The sequence below is a fragment of the Haemaphysalis longicornis genome, unplaced genomic scaffold, assembly GCF_048455015.1.
Source record: "Haemaphysalis longicornis isolate Haplotype H1 unplaced genomic scaffold, Haemaphysalis longicornis Haplotype H1 scaffold_7, whole genome shotgun sequence".
Taxonomy (NCBI): Eukaryota; Metazoa; Arthropoda; class Arachnida; order Ixodida; family Ixodidae; genus Haemaphysalis; species Haemaphysalis longicornis.
The window spans coordinates 35,565,453-35,585,608 of NW_027526422.1; the positions used below are offsets into that span (position 1 = coordinate 35,565,453).

The window sequence follows — 20,156 nt, forward strand, 5'->3', positions numbered from 1 at the left end:
ACTGCGAGACTCGGAAGGCTCGCACAAATACAGTTTGCAAGTCTGTTTGTCTGACCCGCAGCATTCTCTTGCAAGAAGAAGGCAAAAAAAAAGGGGGGGGGGGAGACATCACATTCTTAGGCATAACCCACTGACGCGACAACAGCCATCGGCAACAGAAGCTCACGAATAGCTGTTGATGCACGACGACCAGTTTGGGTGGTGGGCAGAAAGCGGGGCATACCTGATCTGCCCCGCCAAAAGCGGGTTGATGGCGTAAAGCCACTCGTGGATCTCTTTCTCTCCCAGCGTCTGGAGCAAGAAGCCGCGACTCTTGGTCACCACAGAGAACGTGTTCGGAACCTGCGATCCAGGGAAAAAGTGCAGCGACGATTACTACCACAGGCGACGACAGCGGGGAAATGAGGCACTGACTTGAACAGTGGCAGTTTAAAGCTTCCACAACCATGCATACCTTCAGCATTTCCTGCTGCTCCTCATTGTATTCCACTTGGGCCGTAGCCAGGTTGATCAGCTCCCGTTCAATGTAATCCTTCTCATCACGGTAGATGAAGACGTAGGGCCGACGGACCACCTAGAGGGGAATTAGAGTCATGCAAAGTCTTAACCACTAGACAAGTGGATTTGTAAGCATAACAAGCGCTTTGGGTATTCCATGTTGCTGCATCAGTAACCCACAGCATGTTTCGTAAATTATATACCAGTGGTATTGAAACAGGGGTACACAATATCATTTAAGGGTACCACAAGGCCCTTCATTTCCATCACTAATTCCTCACCCATCAGATCAATACAAAAAGTTACACATGTGTCCAGCTCTTCCACACACTGAAAATGGGCAGGAGGGACCACTTAGACACGCAGTAGTGTTGGCAACAAGTTCCCACCACCCTACTTACAAACACCATCACTGACTGAATTCAAAACAGCGCAAAAAGACGGGTCAAGAAACAACACACGCCGCTGTCGTTCCTTGCCCCGTCTTTTTGCGCTGTTTTGAATTCAGTTAGTATGCACCAACTAGCCCAAACCATTGTTCTAACCACCACTGAGTCCCTCCACAAGGAGTCCGGATACATACACAGCAGACCTCTGCATCCATTGCCAAGAACCACTGTGTTGACAGATCAACCCAAAATGCTTTACAATTGGAGGCGTAAAGTGAAAGCGCCCGTGCATCGAGAATTTGGTGCATGTTAAAGATCCCTAGGTGGTCAAAATTAATCCGGAGCACTCCACTATTGCACACCTCATAGGCTAGGTGTAGCTTTGGTGCGCTAAACCCTTAATATTTGAACTTTTTTACAGACCAACAAGAGTGCGGCTGACAGCGAGCACTTCAAGGCTTCCTCCACTTTACCAAGAATCATCACTCGTACATGGGGTGACTACAGTTTTATCAAGGGACAGCAGAAACTGAGCAACCACACAGAGGGGAAGGGGCATCTTTCTCACCAGCCAGCGCTTGACCCAGTTCCCTGTGCGGTCGTCGAGCAGGCCGAGGTACCCCTTGCGGGACACAATGGGGCTGGGCCGCACCTCTTCCACCTCGGCCACAAAGCACGGGTTCCCCCCAGCGGTGCCACAGGTGGGCGGGTGCAGGGCGGGCTTCAGCCCCGCCGGCGGTGCCAGGCTGCTGGGCACGCCCCGCGCCACCTCTGTCGCTTCGGGCACGAGGGCAACACAGGGCTTCTCCGGGGAGAGCAGGCTGTGTGAAGGGAAACGGGCACAAATGAGTGCCTCGTGGAGCACCAGCGGCTTTCAACCTGTGAGGGCACTCCAGGAGTCCACAAAGCCCTCACTGTATGGCCGACCCCAACACCCATTTTTTTTAGGAGCGAAGCCCCTTAGGGGCTCGGGCTGTTGGTGTCTCCTGTCATTGTAACCGTCATCTCATGTAGTCATGATACTAAAACACCGGGAGACTCATTTACACCTTGCGCTGGGACATTTCATAACACGTACTAAAAAAACACCGGCACACTCGTTTACAACTCGCGGTGGAATGCTTCGTAACACATACCAAAAAAAGAACACCCGGACATTCGTTTACGCCTCGCGCTGGAACGCTTCGTGCTTCAAAGACACGAGACTTACAGCAAAGCTGTACACCTCTACCCCCAAACAGTTTCATCTCCGTTGATAAAAATGCGAAGGTGCACTTATGCACTGCATGCTTCGCCCCTCCCCAGGTTTCACATTAGTGCAGATGGCCCGGGATTTTTTTATTTCTTTATGCCCAGCCCACAAAGCACTTACACCCATGCAGGTGCTTTCACGCAATGCCAAAAAGCCACGTTCATTGTAAGGAAAGTTACAGGCTCTCGTCAAGTCGTTGACTCGTTCTATTGCATTAGCTGCCTCATGTGAGCAGACAGACCACCAGTTTCGCACTTTTGTCTTTTCTGGCACCGACCCTTCACTTTGAAACAGGGCCATGAATCTGGCATCGCTTGCCACAATCACGGAGAAGCAATTAAAGCACACCGCAGCATGATGCATGTACAGATATTATCCTGCATGGTATTGCTGAAGCTATGCCACTGACTATTAAAGTATCACAAGCATCTGCCCAACTAACCAGCATGACTACAAATACGCATTTACCCAAGCTAACCAATAAGTGCTGGCTTAAAATTTTTAAAAATACTGCATCATCTGTAATTTTTGCTGGTGATTAGTCAGAGTATAAATGCCATCAGGTGTGCCTAGTTTTCTCCCAAGTTTCCTTTTCTTTTACACACAGGGTCGGTGTGGAAAACTAGACAAGCAAGATACAAACCAAGCGGCGCAATGCTCATCTCCAATCAGAAGTGAGTGATGTGATACCAGCTAGTGCTTGCTTTGCAATGCAGGTACTCTGTGCTGTCGTTACGTAGCAAGAGCAGGGAAGCTCAGAACAAAGGGAACTTACAACTGAGATACCGAGAGGGGAGTAAGCTAATGAATGCATGCACACAAACGTTACTCCATGTAAACTCTACTCCACTTTGATCCATTACTCCAATTTACTCCACATTACTCCAATATGAAGACAAAATGCTAGTTTTTCTAACTTGAATGAACTAGCCTTTGGGAACTCACTCAGCTCCATTCCAACCGCGAAAGATGTTTCTTTACCTAATCGAAAAACTGCGAGAAATTTTGAAACCCTTTCAAGTTCCGCACTACACTGACGTAACATGGGCAGGAGTGATGTATTATGGACCAGCACTAAATTATCAGTGCGCTCAGTGCACATTAGAATTCAAGTAACATGATCAAATGAAACTAGGGGTCCCACCGCAACTGCCCGGTCATGTTTCTTGACAGTGGCTTAGGCCAGCAGCTGCCAATTGTACAAGCAACATTCTGTGATGTCATAGAGGAATCGCTGGAAAACGGCTGGGGCCTCGCCAGCGCTTCATATTTTTTCTTCAATATCTTGATTATTTTTTTGAAGTTCGCAGTAAAATTGATCTCACTGTTATTGGGACAAAGCATTTTTTTTTAACAAACCAGACTTGTATTTCATTTTTAAGACCCCTTTAAATATACATTTAAAAAATACGAGTTGCATACATTAAACAACAAAAAACAAGAAGATTAGTCTGTCAAGGTTACAACCAGCCTCAATGCTGTTTTCATAACTGGTTGTACAAGATCATACTTCTGCCCTGTGCAATTTTCTCGTTATTTGCCATTGCGCTTGCAATGATGGCGTAGTGTTTCACCAACACTTACTCTTGTGAGGAACTGGATGTCATGCTTGAACTGACGGACGACGCATCTCCCTCTTCCACAGGGGTCATGGCTGTGTTCTGCTGCTTCCGTTCCAATGGCGCACCAAACATGGAAACAAACAGGCAGCAATCTTAGCATAGCAGATAAGCCAATCCTGCTGTTTTATCCGACTACTACACTGAAAAAATAAAAGCAGTGCTGTCGCGATACCAGCCATTTAGCATTGCATCAAAGGAAAATGTTTTTTTTTCTTTGGATGGAAGTCGTGACTTTCTGAGCTACCCATTGAATATTTACTGCATGTTGCTTGCAGCGATTTACTGAAAATTGTCAGCGGGCCAAAATTATATAGGTAAGTACTTTTATCTCTGCATTTGGGTGGAAAAAATGCAGTCTATATCAAGTCACCCCTCACATACACACTTCCATTTAGATGCAGAACAGTTTCAGCTGTAAAGCATGGCTTTGCCTCACACTGCGCACATTTTATTTGTCGTAAAACACCACTTTAGCGAGGGAGTTTAAACAGTGCTTCAAGCTACAAGCTCCAACGTAGCGAGGATCACTTCACTCATACTGCAAATTGCAAGAGCAAGCTAGTGAACAAATTGCCACCTAGCAGTGATAGGGAGCCTAAAACTCATCAGGTGCTGCTTTTAACTTTCAACAGGTAATGGTTGAAAGTCTTATCTAGTGTAATTCCTAACTAACATTTCGTGGGGCCTAACGCTGTCCGACTCAAGCTGTGAGCTCTGGCGATGCCACCAAGTTTAGGAACGCAGCTAATATGTTTGTAAAAAATAAAGAAAAATAGCATTGATTAGCCTTAAACTAAAAGGGCATGATTCGTGGATTACAACTCTACAGTAGAATGCCAGCTGGTCACTGTGCAACCAGCAGGTACATCTCAAACACAGTGAGACACACTGGGAAGGTTCAAAACAACACCCTAGTTAAAAACTGGCTTCCCCCTTGGTAATCCCAAGGTAGCTCCAGTTGTGATAGAATTATGGAATCCTAATGTTGGGTTTTAATACACAGAGAACCAACACGTGGGACACGTGGCAACCCTTGCTAACGTACAGTTTCTCTGTGACGTCATGTGCTACTCCAATCCAATACAGCAAATCCAATCCAATCCAATACAGCTCCATTTCAGCAAAATTAGGTGCTCATATTTCAGCAGGCAGGGCATTCTAGCAAATGCGAAATCCACTCGGACATCATTTAGCAACAGCAGCGCCTAAAGGAGTGCCATTACGACACTTGTACCGATGTTGCAATGGCAAAAACTGTAACAATGTCAAATTATGTGCTCATTCCCCAGCAGGAAGTACGTTGTAGCAACTTCAGCAACCACTACAACAAACATTGTGCCATCATCACCTTCACCATTTAGCATACTGGTTCTTTGTCACACCAATCGAGAGGACAGTAAAAGCAAGCTGGGCGGTCATGAGAACAGTGAAAATAAAGTTCCTTTTTTTTTGTTTTGAATTCCCAGTCATATGCCTACGTCATCAGATTGGCCAACGTAAACGCCACTGACTTAGTTATTACGTCATTAACTAGGGTGCCACACATAAAAAGATTCTCGGACTCATTCACAGGTGGCGCTAGTCTACTTCTCAGTTTGCAAAGTCACCCTTCCCCCCAGAACACACAGCCACACACGGATCACTTGGCAGGTAGCCCAGCAATGTTTTGCATTGACGCAACAACACTGAGGATTGCCGATGGCCCGAAGACGCACCTTGGCCGATCCAGGGCCCGTGGGCGGTGGCTTGCTGGGGATGTGGCTGAGGATGAGGCCTAGGGTGCGGGTGGCCAGTTCCCGCTCCCGGGGGGTCATCTCCCAGGGGGCGTAGACGCTCTCGTCCACCACCCCGCGTGTCGGGGTGGCCGCGGCCGGCGAGGGCAGCTGCTGCGGGGGGCTGGTGGGCGTGCCTGCCGCCGGCTGCGCAGGGGCAGCACCGCTTCTCCCGGCCGCTGCCCGGGCCACCAGGTTGCAGGCCTCCTTCTCCCACTTGCAGATATCCTGGTGCTGGGGGGGGCCCCCCGAGCCCAGGCCCAGCTTCTCCCGCAGGAGCAGCAGGTGGCGCACCTTCTCCACCTGTTACAGTTGGGTTCGATTAACCGTCGATCAACGGCCCCGGCAGGCGAGACATTGCAGAGTGTGGTATAGTCCAACTACATACCTCCTCAAGGCGGGTGAGCTTCTCGAGCTCCCACTGGTGGTCGAAGATGAGCGAGTCCCCCCGCGGCTGCCAGCCGTGCAGGTTCTCCTCTCCCCGCACGTATGTGGACGACGTGTCCAGCACCCGCCGCTGCCGACGCTGCACCCCTGCGTGACAGCGAACAGGGAGAGGAGGAAAGCGTTTATTAAGCGCCACAAACGAGGCAGTTCCCCATTTCAATGCACACACTCCGGACTGTGTTGTTTCAGACTCAGAGCAAGACGGGAATAGAACCCAGAGAATTCTGTCTGCACGGAGTAGAGTGGCACAAAATTACCTGGACTATTCTAAGCACTCTCCCCTGCTTTAACAAAGGGAATGTTTATAAAAAAATAGGAAATTTATAAGGGAACAGGGAGAAAAAGGCAGTGCACACACTCGAGTGTAAGAATGCCCACACAGAGTCAGTTTTACAGGAAACATATCCACATTAAAGAAAAAGCTGCGGAAAATAATAAAGCTGCCATAGCTGGCTTAACTATCTCAGTACTGTCTTCTTCAGAGTGTCAGGCCTGTAGAGTTGCTGTGCTGCCTCAGTAAGCTACAATTGTCAATAAGCTCTCACTTGAGTGCCACTCCATTAGCCGGGAAGATTTATGCTCGGTCTACTATTCGTTGTCAGGCCAAGAAGAAGGGAACACGTTTGTGTGTGCAGAGCTACGAGAGAGGGAGAGTAAGAAGGTTTGTCGTACCCGGGCTACCTGAATCTGCCGCTCTCTTGAGGATCATCTCATAGACGCCGGTCACGTGGTTGGCATCAGCATTCTTGTAGGCACCAGTGAACAGGTGGCGCAGGGATCGTGCGTTCGGAGACAACCTGCACGCACACAGTGTGCAGGCAGAGTTAGTCAAGAGTTCGACGAAAGTTCGACTGGTCAGGCATCATGTTGAGGAAGAAGATGCGGTCACTGATAAAGTCAAGGTGAAAACAGATGTTTCGAAACCCGTTTCGGAACCTGTACAGGTTCTGAAACGTCTGTTTTCACTTTGACTTGGTCAGTGACCGCATCTTCATCCTCACTGTAGGCAGAGTTATATACCACTTGCAAACACTCTCCATTTAGCAGCACCAGAGCAGCATCCCCCCCCACCCACCCTCTTCCCTCTCTTCAGGCTTAGACAGGCCATGCGAGAAGTAGATTTTTTTTCCTCACAAATTAATTTCTTCACGGGAGGGCTACTGACCTCGGTGCCAGTCTCGCATCTCGTCCATAGATTATCAGACACAGGTCCTTCGTTATGATTGCAGGTTGTGCAGAGTTTTCCATCTGTGGTAAGTAAAGATAAGTCAACCAGGTATTAAAACACACAGCACATGAAGGTAGCATTCCTACACTACCTGCCCAAGGGTTTATGTGTGGCAAACAATTAAAATACCGTATACTCGCCTAGTGAAAGCACTTTTTTGCCGCCAAAAATAGGAGGCATGTTAGGGATGCGTTAAATTTGTGCAATAAGCATTTCCACATTTTCCTTTCCCTGCTGCAATTACAACTTTGCACCCCCTAGCATATGGTGGGAGCAACTTTTCTAACTTATTCTATAAATTTCACGAGTAAAGTGCTGATCTTGTAGAGTGTGCATTCATTATGCGAGTAAACGCAGTATCTGTTAAAATGCCCACCCTGTACTGTGATAATGTATTGTATGTTGCAAGAAATATTCAAATGAAACCACAGCTAAACCTGTATAAGAAATTAACTGTAGTTATGATCACCCACATTCACTGCGTGATGAATGAAACACATGCAGCTTGTGTGCACATGGGTCGTTCTGTACTCTGCCCTGAAGCAAGACGGTTTACGCACCTCTAGGTAGGCTGAAATGGTCATGTAGACTCGCTCTCCATAAGGAGTCACTCTGTTCAGCAAAGGGGAGCTGTGCAGGGAAGAGTCCCACGCTGCTTCGAAGTGGTAGAACGTCCTGGGAAAAGTAAAATGTCGTGTTGCCACTTGGGACTGTTCGAGGGCAATGCCGCTAAAAATTAAGGAGCAACTACTAATTCCATACTTCTCCTGGAGTAGGCCCAAAGCAATGCAAGATACAATTTCTAATTTTGTGATTTTTTAATATCCAGCTGATATTTAACTTAGCCCCCAAACCGTAACTTCCTTCGAGCTCGTGTTTTTTTTTTTTTTTACTCAATTAACCACAAGCCATAGAAGCTGACCTGGTTACACCAGTAGGTGAATGTAGATGTGCTACTGTGCCACAGTCTTAGTGGTTACTACCTGGACTCATTTGCTGCACTGTACATTCTACTAACATAGTTTTGTGTTCTCGCATGATCGCAATGACGTGTGTGTTCACCTGAACAAGAGCGAACATTGCAGTGAACAATCGCAACTACCGTGTTTTCGCGCGTATAACCTGCCCCTGCATATAATCTGCACCCCCACTTTCAGCTCGCCGGAAAAGAAAAAAAATCCTCGCATATTGCCCGCACATTTGATACAGGAAAGGATGCAGAAAAAGACAAAAGAAGCGTATTTTAGCATGTGGAATACACTGACTGCGAGGAGAAAGGCACAATTCACCAATAAAATTCAGTTGTTAGGGGCACCAGGGGTTAAGAAATGGATCGATTGTGATTGAAATCCTGCGCTTTTTTAGAAAAACAAGCAATGTGACATCAAAAGGTAAACAGATGCCAGGAGGCTTTCTAGGCAGTAGAGTGCGCTCGTCCTTGTTTTTTCTCCCTTGTCCTTGTATGTTTGGCGCACTCACCGACATGGAAGGTTTAGTGAGTGTTACTGCGTTGGAGCTTCACGGCACAACGTGCAAAGCAATGCACGTTGTGCCGTGAAGCTGCACTAAAGGGAAAACCCCGCGTATTATCCGCACCCCTACTTTGCCACAAAAATTTTCGCATTTTTGGTGTGGGTTATACGCACAAAAATACGGTATAGCTCTGCGTGTACTTCACAGGATAAGCCTTTTACCTCACAAAGAAATACACCCACACATTAAGTCTCCTAGACATGTCACTGATCGTAGCCCCAACGATTGTGTGCCTTGACATGGATAGTAGACCATGTGCAATTGCATGCTGTGTACGTGCTACTAAAATGTGTCTTCAACTTCTTTTGGGAGGCAAACACGAATGACTACGCAAACAAACATTACCAGATACTGAACATTTCTACTGCAGAGTGGCGTCTATCAAAGCTCTATCATCAATACACCAACAGTGGATTAGCATCTTCTAACAAAGCTTGACGTTATAAGAGCAGTGGGCACCTGTCGTCTCCAGCCATCTCAAGGTAGCTTCCCGGGAAGATGCCTAGCGACAAAACAGAGGAGTCGTTGTCCTCTTCCTCGCACTCTGGAGTGCTCCTGACACGACCTGCAGTAAAGTAACCGGCATGTCAGTGGGCATGAACGGTCGACAGAGAGGCACCGCGAATTCAAGAATGACTCTCTATCAAACGAATTTCTCATTTTTTTTCTGTCAGGACAGCCTGTGCTGCAACTCCTAAAAAAAGTGAACAAGCAAAAAAGTGAAAAAGTTCCTCACTCACGAGCATTAGCTACAAAACACCAGCTAACCCTATCCCCAAAAAGTTACCACATTTGCACAATTCAAACGAGGCCCCCATTGTAACGCGCAGGGAAGTTTACTTGAAATTTCCGGGAAAAAAAAGTTTGTTTTCATTGTATTGAATTGTATTGCTTGTATTCACTGGTGAGGCGCACATGCAGGCAACCGTGTGAGTGCGCCGTCACTCGTTACGTTGGGCTCCGTGGGACGGCGGTACTTGTCCGTGCTAAGCACATGAGTGTGTTGCACGCTAACAAACTCTACCGCACCGAATGCAAAGTATTGCCTCTTGTCCAATGTGAGTGCGATTAATAACATCTCTGTTGACACTACCGTTGAGAATTGGATTGAAAAGGGGATGACGATGCACGCCGGTGTTTTTTTTCTTCGGCATGCGGTCGCAGTGGCCCAAGCCAAGCCATGTCCGTGGCGCATCGGCTATGTCTGTGGCCGTTTCCAGTGTTGCCAAGCGACGAAAGTGACAGCTAAACTTTTCAACGAATACCACCTATATTTGGAGGCGTCCATGTACATGGAAATTCTGCTGGCCGCTTTGAAGCCGATTTCTGGTTTGAGCCCGACTGAAACGCACACACAAACTTGAAGGCTACTTTTAGCAAAAAAAAAAAAAAAGTCCGCGTTAGAATCGTGCAAATACGGTGCATAATGTGATGCAGTGGTGCGGTGGGGTCCTTGCGATGAAAGAGCAACCTGATGCCACTTACCAACGACAACCTCTCGGACATCCTTCCAGCAAACGTTGGGTGTCTGATCATGGACCAGCGTCAGGCGTATGCGCCTCTGAATCCCCTGGTGGAGAGAGTACGTCCCTCTACAAGGAGCATCATCGCTGTGGTCAACCACGGCCGGGGTGTACCTGGGGAACAGGGCAATGGGGATGGGGCGGAGCATTCAGTCAAGGGTCGCCCCTCACAGCTTGTTCAAACATGAGCACCACAAGAGTGAGACTAGCGCATTCAGTGTGAAAAAGTTGAAGTGTGTACTACAGTGAAAAAAACAAAACAAATACTGATCCCTAACACCATTGTCTGTATTTTGTATATATGTAATATTTGTACAGCATCACTTGCAGCCTTCCCTCTACTGTGTACGTGGCTGGTGGCAGTTTAAAGCAGTTCTTGCTTGATATGTACCTATGTCAGGTTAAGCTATTTGCCTAGATTAAACATATTTAGCTTCCTTTTCATTCGCTGTGACTGATGTACATATACTGTGAACCCTTTTTTGTCACACAAGCTGCATTGAGATGAGGTGATACAAAATCGTTTACAAATAATGTGTTCTAAATGCAACTAAGGGCCAATTCCTGCTATCATTTGGCACGGGAATGTATGCGACAGTTACACTGGCATTCATTGGCCTGCAGCTAGAATGCTTACCTTAATGCTCTTTCTTAATTAGGGCATTTAATGCACACCAGGTAGAGAATTCACAGCATTTTCACTTTCTGCAAGACACGCTACTACAATGACATAAGCACCAAATGCCACTTACTCGCCATTTGGAGTCAGCTCGCATATTTCAAACCACACGAGAACATCGTGCTTTGCATAGATGTGGGTGGTGCTGCGGACAAAAGGTCGTGAAAGGTTACACTCAGCTTTTGATACGCACACGCACACCACACACACAAAACGAAAGACAATGAGAAACAAGTAGTAGGCAGGGAAGTGGCGGCCCACCTTGGGCACTGCAGTATGTCGAACTTTGGGGACCGCACTGGCTGCGAGATGGGCAGTGTCCTCGGGAACATGCGGCGTGGAGGCTGACGAACACTGCTGCTGCAAACAGCAGATTCAGTTTTGCGTTACTCCTCAGTGCGTTATTAAGCTGTAGGCATTGCATCAATGCTTGGACAAAGTTGGCAAGTGAAGTACGCAAAGAAACGCTAAAACAGAGATGCGCAGGAACTTACTACTTACCGTATTTACACGATTGTGGGTCAACCCCTTTTTTCAAGACTGACAATCCAATGCTGGGGAGTCGACTTAGAATCGAAATTGAACTTTGCGGCGCTTGTAATCGCAAGAGAAATGAGAAATCAGGGGTGCTACGAGCTGGGGAAAGCGTAACACCCTCGTTTCTATGGTTATGGTCGAAGCGTAGTGTTTACCATTGCATACATTCTAGTGTCAATAAAGCTGATGCCGACTTTGAAAGTTGGCTTTCCCGATCTGTGTGCTTTGTCCACCGTACCTAGAGTGGCTAAACTTTCACCAGCGGGTTCAGAAATGTACTGAATGTGATATGATTGTACCTACGTCAGCGCCGTGCATTAATTCAAGGGATACGGTAATAGTACCTATTTTGTTAATTAGAGATGAACAAAATGCTTCTTGAATGTGAGTAACGTACTCATGAATCAAGGGAATTCGCGAGCGGCCGCTAGTGTCAGCCACCATGTTGTTTGTTTTGATATCGCGTGGCAGCGCCGCTGCCGGTAGCTTTGATGGGTGTCATCCACTGATCTCCACTAAGTAGAGATCAGTGGTGTCATCTCGCAGCGAATGTGTTCTTATGATTGGGAATAGAGTTTCCCGCTCAACCCACAGCGCATGGTTATTCTGCGTGCTTATACAAAAGCTGTTCTTTTTTAACATCTGCTGCACGCACCACGAGCGTACAGCTCTTGAGGGAGCATCGATCATTGATAGAAAAGCCGCCGTATGGGGGGTATTGGTAGTTGACGGAAGAGCTTCTCCTTGTGATATGATTTTCTAGGCGGCCACGTTGCCGCGTGTTCTCGTGTCACTTCTGTGTTGTGCTGAATCATCCCATCTGTCATGAGTGCTCTGGGCCCTCACCCCTGGAAAATCTTTTCAAAAGATTTTCTAGGGGTGACGCCTGGGCCCAAAGAACTCTCTCGGCGCTCGTTCACAGCAGCGTTCAAACAGGCCGCTTCCTAGGCTCGCTTTTTTTTTTTTTTTTAGAGATGCAATTTTGGGGGGTCGACCTACATTCGACTCAACTTACAATTGTGTAAATATGGTATTTATTCACATAAAAACCCCATAATGTATTTTCGAAACTGAACCATTTTTTGACAGAAACTAGACCAAAGCTTTATATTTCATTCATTTGTGCATGCGTGGTTACCCTACAATAACACCCGCTTGTTTGTAAGCTCGCCACTCAATTATCCTTTCCCTTCACGGCCATCAATCTAGACGTCAGGTCAACTGAGTGGTGCAACTGAAACAATTGCCTCTCTGAGAAAAGGCTGCCATATCCCTTTCCCCCAACACCCAATTCTCCTAGGGACAAAAAGGAATCAGATTTTCCCCAAAAGGTATGACGGGAGAACAGATGGAGGTGCATACTGTTGCTGCTGGCAGGCGTCCCTAGAATCCCTGTGCAGCGGATGCTGCTGGTAGTGTCCAAACACCTCAAAGACAATAGGCCGACTTCGCAGGTAGTTGACAAAGGACCGGGTCACCGTCACCGTGATCTGCACAGGATTCAGAAAAAAAGACACCAGCAATCACCAAAACTGGCAAAGTGAAGTGTGCAAGAAGTTTTGAGCCAAGCATACGGCTTAAAAGTGAGACTTCACAGCATGCGAAAGGCCAAACAGAAGATCACACACGACTCCCGATTTCAAATTTGCACAATTTCTTGTGCACACAAAACGCACAACCACAAAGTACTGCACAAGTATATGTGCAAACAATGTCCACACTACACATTACACTTTGATCTTGGTCAGACCGGCCGTAAAGCAGTCAGGACTCTGATTGATTGTAGGGTTTAACGCTCCGACGCAAGGCAGGAGATGAGGCGCGCCGTAGTGGAGGGCTCCGGAGCGCATCTGTCTCGTCGTTCTTTGCTTTTTCTGTCCTCGTTTGTAGCGCTCGTTTTTTCCTTAAGCTCCGGATTAATTTTGACCACCTGGGGATCCTTAACGTGCGCCGAAATGTCGTACACATGGGCGTTTTTGCTTTTCGCCTTCATCAGAAAAGCGGCTGTCGCGGCCGGGAATTGAACCCGCGTCCTCGTGCTCAAACTTCACTCATGAGCTATTGGGGGTGCAGCTTATGAGAAAAGCTATTGCATGGTCTTCTCGTTTAAAATAATTTGTTTCCTCGAATCAATATGCCAGGTTACTGCGCTGCCTATTAGGCATTCGTTAGTTGTTGTTGTTGAAAGAGGGAGGAGGGCACTCACATTCTGAACATGGAAGAAACCTGGTGGGGGACCCTTGACCGTGTTCTTCAGAGGCTCAGTTGAAAACGCCTCGTCGTGGCGATGGAGGAAGCTGCAAGAGAACGGCTGTGTGTAGAACTACACCAACTTCGGCCGAGGCCAGCAAAGGGCGCAATGAAGTTGCCATCCTTACGCAGTGTTTACAGAACCTGCCAGGACTCCTTTGTCCAGCAACTATACGAAGAAATTTTACCACAGTGGGCTCCGTCGAACAGAAATCACCGCTTAAGGTGAACAAATTAGAATTACTGTTTAAAGCAGCCAACAGCTTCAGATTTGTTGGTGCTGGGAATATTAGCACTCTCCAAATGGATCAACTTTAACAAGCTCCCACTGTATCCCCACACATCAAATAACTATTTCTCTTTTTTCATCTATATTGTCAACACATATGAGTCCATCAACGGCTCACTGTTGCAACAAAACATTGCACAATAGACTGCAGGCAGTTCACTAGTAGGGTTGAACAGGGAGCATAACTAAATGAGGCACCTACTTGAACTGTGAGAAGATGTCGGCGTACTCCTTGGAGATGCCGATGGCCTGCAGCACGGTGACCCTGAAGGTGAACTCCCGGCCCACCTGCAGGTGCTCGGGGAGCTTCTCCTCCTCCTCCCCCCTCTCCGCGTGGGGTGCGGGGGGAAAGGGGACCAGGTTGTTGTTCTCCCCGTCCTCCTTGTACGCCTCCATCCGGCTGCGCTCTTCTGATGATGACAGGAGGGGGAACGAAAGAGGTGCACACACAGACATTCATCAGGTGCGGTGGACAACCGATTTCAGGATGAACCGACAGCACGCCTTTTTTGTGATCGCTCATTTTTGTTACTTTTGCGAGAGGTTAGGTAACACTTTCGCTCTGCTCGGGTGATCGCGCAACAGCTAGGTCATCATAATAGTAGCCTAGGAAAGCAGTGCCAAGATTGTGGTGGCAAGAGGTCCGCACCTTGGTGCAGCATGCCCTGCTGTTGCTGCTCCTCCCCTTCCACAATGCGTTCCTCGCAGCACGGGGCCCGATCCAGGCACGGGGATGCACCCTCCTCAGTGCACTGGCCCTGTGAACGAAGAGCTCATGTTAGGCAACCTCACCTTGGACTGCTTTAACACTGCCCGTTAAGGCAATCACTGCACAACTTTGCACCAGTAGGCACAACATCCAGACATGGCTTCTTATTAGACACTTTTCGCAAGGTATCTCACCTTCTTTGGAATCTCAAACAGCTCATCGTCGAAGCTGATCCTTGCTGACTGCCGAACACCCGTGCTGCAGTCGGTTGTCTCCTCATCATCTAACGAGGGCAAAATACGGGAACTTCATGGCAAAGACATCAGTGTGAACAAGACTTCCGGCTAGAACAAAATCTTATTCTCAACTGTATCAGAATAATGAGGTAGAAAGTTCACACAAACAAGAAATCTCCATCAAGGCATTTTTGTATTCTGAAGCAACATTTACTATTGGGTAGTGCATGAGTATGAAGTTCACTGATAGAAAAAAAAAACGTTCATCATTTGGCATGAGCGAAAGCATGCACAATTTGTCACTGGCAATATAGTATATCTCAGCAACTCAAACCTTTATTGGTTCAGCAAGGTTTGACCAATCAGGTAAAAAAGAGGTATTCCCTCAGGATGCCTTGTCGAATGGTAATGTCTAGCGGTAAAATTTACACAGGAACTCAGGATGGGAAAAGGGGCAATGGCATGTGGCCTAGACTCACAGCAACTTCTTTTTTCACTAGTGAAAAAAAAAAGAAAGTGAATATGCATATAAATAAAAGTTACCAGGCATTTTAAGTAACAGCTGTACCCTAAGATGCCTGTTTCAATATTTCTTCCACATGCTTGCCGCCCCAGCTGTAAAACTGACAGTTTACCAAGTAGCCCAGGCTAAAGGCCTATTTCGTGCACATTGCATGCTTATTTAGTTTAACTTTTCGTCTCGTGAGAAAGCCACATTAAAAATCCAACCAGAGCCAACTTCTTTACACCGATTCTGTGTCATTAAAAAAAAATAAATAAAGTTTGCGGGCCGTGCACAATGATCAAATGAGCAGCTGGGAAACAGCCTTTAGAGCCACTGCACCTTTCCAAGTGTGTAGCACAGAGGAGCGCTCACCTATGACGGCTTGCACAGCGACACGCAGGTAGCCCTTGACGTCTCCCCTCTCGTTGACTATGGCCACTTTTTGCACGAGTGGCACAGGGTACATCAGGTTGCTGAGGTACACAAAGGCCCTGTGGACAGAAAGGGAAAAAAAATTAGTAACTTGTGTTTTTACTTGCCCCAAACTTTGCCTGTTGAAAATTCTCCCTATCTTTGGGGAAACAAGGTAAATGATGGCATCTCCCTATTACTAGGCAATATTTTTTAGTGTTTGTAAAATTAGGAACACAAAAGAAAAATTTTTTTTTGTCAGGGTAATATTTATAACGAGAAAGGTAAACCTTCTGAGCCCGAAAAAAACATAAAGACTCGTTTTCTAAGATCCAAGATAGCTCCTAGCGATTTCTCACCACCACAAACCATGACACCAAAAAATCCCAAAATCACTGCCAAGCATCATTCAGATGTGCTCATGTCTATGGCATTACTGAAAAAATCTGGTGTTCTGCTCAGCACTTTTCTATGCCATCAACCATGGCTGAATCATGCCTATGAACCCGTAACAAATCTCTCCCCAATGTAGACAGTGTCATGCAATGCAATGCAGAGAACTTTTAAGAGCAGAGCACTTTAGGGGCCCAGCTTGTCGCCATAGCTCATCCGGGCTTACGGTATCTAGTCACCATAGTAACGCATAAGTGGAGTCACCCACCCAAACAGAGGCTTCGAAAAAAATCACCACTTTCCCTGGTCAGATCCAACCTGGGTTTCTCATGTTATGAAAGCAATGTCAAACCCATTAGGCCACACAGGCACACGTTACTCATATGCAAAGTGTTGGGGGTGATCTACGCGCAGTGCCGTTGCCACGAGAGCTGCCGTTGCTAGGCCGCAAATAAGTGCACAATAACATAAAAGAGGGAAAAATCATGAATTACAGCATTATTACCTTCAATAAATGATAACTCAATCAAGTGTCTCTTTATAGGTACTTTCAGGGGCTGCGGCACCCTCTCTTGACTGCTTTCGGTATCAACGCCAGGCTGATACTGAAACTGGTCAAGAGAGGGCGCCACAGCCCCTTTGGCAAATCACTGCTCGACAGCGTTCATGTTGGGTGGAACTGCTTTAATTTTTTAAATTATACTGATGCTGCCTGTAAAAAGTTGGCTACTCTGCAAATGCGTCTACAAGCTTCCTGCCAGCCCAAGTGCAGGTCTCGCCCTATTTTCAGTGCATTTAAAAATAACGCACACTTGTGGAGAGAGCAGGCTCCCGTAGTGTAGGCATCCAGAGGGTTGCGTACCTGCCGATGAGCCTGAACCAGGGGAACCGGTCGTAGAATGGATCTCCTCCGGTGATGCTGCTCTCCACGTTGTAGTCCGGAGATGTCGGGGACAGTTCCGCCTCATTGTGGTACATCTCCCGCATCAACTCCAGACGTTGCCTGAAAATTCAGTGGCAAGTTGCATTCTGGGCACCCCATCACCCTAAGGAGGTATGACTTTCACAAGACTAAATTGCTATGCGCTGATTTTGTTTTTCCCCTACATTTTTGTACCGAAAGAAAAGCTGTACAGCATAGCGGAGATGCACATAGCTGTGCTCTGCCTCCTGCACCCTGAATGTTGACTAACCTGTTCAAATGCCGACAGGAGGCCGACATTAAGTGACAGCAATGAATGCGCAACAAAAACTACCTACATGTCCATTACTATACAGAAAGTACAGCCGTATGTGGAAATAGCTGGGACCCATTTTAAGAATATGGCTTAAGGTTATTTAAAGTCCGCAGGAAACACTCCTGGTGAACAACATCACTGCAGTGATGCTCAGAATGTCACAGTGCTGTGAAAGGAGGAGATGGGTCACAAGGATGACAAAATAAACGAAAGTTGAAAACACAAAAAAGAACCATCATGCTTGCAACAGTGCAGCGGGCACTGCATTCACACCCTTTGCTTCTAGGCACAGCTGCATGCTCACAACAAACAGTGCCATCAACATGGTGCCGTGTAGTATATAGTAACGGCGAAAGATGCATCAACATAAAGCATGGAAGTGCTTTGTGCACAGTAGAGTGAGTATGATGGGTGACACAATTAATACTACTCCATGGGTGGTCACTGTGAGGGTAACCAAATTAACATGAGTGTAATAGTAAAGACTCAATGTCACTAATTTCTTCAAATGTTTTATACCTGTGCCACTTGGCTGCCATGCACACAAAATGCGCTAAGGGCACCAACTTGGTATGCATGCACTTTGTGCAGATCATTAGACTGTTGTGAATGGAATTTGAAAAAAAAAAACGCTCTTTGGGTCGTAAAAAGAACTTCATGACTGAGCATCAGGAAGTGCTGTTTGGAAGAATTTCATCAAAAATTCGGAACACAAAAAAGCTGTAGCACTAAGCTGCGGATGCCATCTTCCACCACAACGCATTGGCAAACCATTTGGAAGACAGACATACTGCCTTGCACAGCTAGTTCTTGACAGAAATAGGGAAATCATCAAGATCAGTAAGTGCCTCACATCTGTCTATTAAAACGGCACTAAGCAATGAGCTGTCCCAATTTCGCTCAGCAGAGATAACTACAAAAATTGCCGGAAAGCGCTTCCCAGGGCTCTGCTAGTTTGCCAGGAAGTACTTCACCTTTCCTGCAACTCAAGTCCCTTGCGAGAAGCTGTTCTCAGTGGTAGGCAATATTGTCACAACAAAATAAAAGAAGCTGGCTTCCAAACATGTCAGCAGCTCTTCTTTTTACACAAAAACCTGTAAAAACCGAGGCCTGTAACAATTCTTTTTAATATTTGATATTTGATTTGACATCTGGCTTTTCTTCCTAATTCAACTTGGAAGCTACTATATTTGGTATTTGCCCACCCTTGATTATATAGATGTGTGCCGTGGTGTCGTGTACATAGCATTAATTATACCAAGAGGAGCACACAATATTGCTTCCAGGCACAGAATGAATCTTCACTCCTTCATTAACTAGAAAAAATAAATGAGCAGGCATGTAACTTGACGCTTTGTACAAACTTCAGCGGTAAAACAAACGCTGCAAATTGTGAGCCCAGGCACAACACCAGCTCGTAATCACACTGGGCACCTGAAGTAGCCAAAAGGCAGAAACAGTGCAATGAACTATCGAGCAAGCAATGCGACACGCATTTTCAAGGGTATCTGGCGGGAAAAAGCACTGCTCAAGCAACCAGCAGAGAGAAGAAAGCGGGCACCGAAGGAAGCGGCGGCAGTGGAGAACGGAACCAAGGATGATCGATCGATCGAGTGCAGAACAGCCAGGGTGATGCCAGCGCAAATAAATTGGGGGGGTTGGCGGGGCGGGAGAGCGTGGCAAGAGCGTGGCGCGTGTCATGACCTGGTCCTGGAAGGGATGAGGCTGGACAGGCCCAGGGTCGCTGTCGTGCTCAAGCACTGAAGCAGCGGGTCTTCCCGAGAATCGGGGCTTCCGGGGGACCAGGGATCCTCATTGTACACATTGCGCATTATCTCCAGGCGACGTCTACAGGTGGGGGGGGAGGACAAGGAACAGAGGCAGCGAGGAGTGCTGGTCAGTGGAGGAGACGCACTGCGCAACACTCCCCAACACTGCGACCCTCTGCCCCTGCTGCGGTGCCCCAGGCTTGGTTGTTGGTGGCCCACGTGGGCTTCAAATGGCTCCTGCGTCTGAGCGGGGATTGCCTATCGTCCCTGACATCTGGTAACCTGCTCCTAGTACCCAAACGGTTATTGTATGTCGACCGTCAGCAATTTAAAAGAGCTCCAATACAAGGTGAGGAGTTGTTGCCATAATGGCGTTAACGCGAGATCAGTCGCTTAGCAGACTTTGAGCAAAATTAGAAATGTGCTTCTTTCACCGGGGATAGCAGCGCGTGAAACAACTGCACGGTAATAACAGAGGGAAGCATGAAAACAAAGCTGCTTCAGAGTGTACTACCTGACTGGCTTGCAGACAGCATTTGCGCGTATGCCTCACGTTTCGTTTTATATGCTGTCAGCTTTCGCTGTATTTGAGGCACAACACTATCTAAGCTGCGTGAACTTACAAGGCAACCTCCCGCGGCTAAAATGTGGTGCAAAATGATGCCTTTAGTGACATCAATTTCGTACGTAGCAAGTACCATTTGTGCATTGCATAGTCACAATAGTGATTCAAGATTTCAGTTTCACAATAACATTTGTTATGTATCTTGGGTTGCTTTCAAGACATGTTGGAGGGTGAGTTTATTTGTTACAGTGACTGGCATAACGGTTCTCATATTGTAGCTATAACACTGCACTCCCAATTTAAGAAAACAA

At 47.0% G+C, this 20,156-nt stretch overlaps 1 protein-coding gene across 9 annotated transcripts in view; it reads right to left on the reverse strand.

Moving 5' to 3' along the window:
* Unc-104 (kinesin family member unc-104) overlaps window positions 1-20,156 on the reverse strand; it is a 104,239-nt gene that overhangs the window by 2,708 nt on the left and 81,375 nt on the right. For 4 of the 9 annotated variants that reach the window (XM_077676719.1, XM_077676722.1, XM_077676723.1 and 1 more), the window contains exons 24-44: window positions 19,216-19,359; window positions 17,136-17,276; window positions 15,842-15,960; window positions 14,923-15,011; window positions 14,669-14,777; window positions 14,222-14,429; window positions 13,687-13,777; window positions 12,843-12,970; window positions 11,205-11,303; window positions 11,017-11,088; window positions 10,227-10,378; window positions 9,201-9,306; window positions 7,769-7,883; window positions 7,146-7,228; window positions 6,653-6,777; window positions 5,922-6,067; window positions 5,477-5,836; window positions 3,724-3,806; window positions 1,456-1,708; window positions 455-574; window positions 224-342 (exon numbers count right to left, since the gene is read on the reverse strand). In XM_077676719.1, the coding sequence (XP_077532845.1) occupies window positions 224-342; window positions 455-574; window positions 1,456-1,708; window positions 3,724-3,806; window positions 5,477-5,836; window positions 5,922-6,067; window positions 6,653-6,777; window positions 7,146-7,228; window positions 7,769-7,883; window positions 9,201-9,306; window positions 10,227-10,378; window positions 11,017-11,088; window positions 11,205-11,303; window positions 12,843-12,970; window positions 13,687-13,777; window positions 14,222-14,429; window positions 14,669-14,777; window positions 14,923-15,011; window positions 15,842-15,960; window positions 17,136-17,276; window positions 19,216-19,359 (2,862 nt within the window). The remainder of the gene's footprint in view (window positions 1-223; window positions 343-454; window positions 575-1,455; window positions 1,709-3,723; window positions 3,807-5,476; window positions 5,837-5,921; window positions 6,068-6,652; window positions 6,778-7,145; window positions 7,229-7,768; window positions 7,884-9,200; window positions 9,307-10,226; window positions 10,379-11,016; window positions 11,089-11,204; window positions 11,304-12,842; window positions 12,971-13,686; window positions 13,778-14,221; window positions 14,430-14,668; window positions 14,778-14,922; window positions 15,012-15,841; window positions 15,961-17,135; window positions 17,277-19,215; window positions 19,360-20,156) is intronic. The other 5 variants (XM_077676725.1, XM_077676726.1, XM_077676724.1 and 2 more) reach the window with 5 other exon arrangements.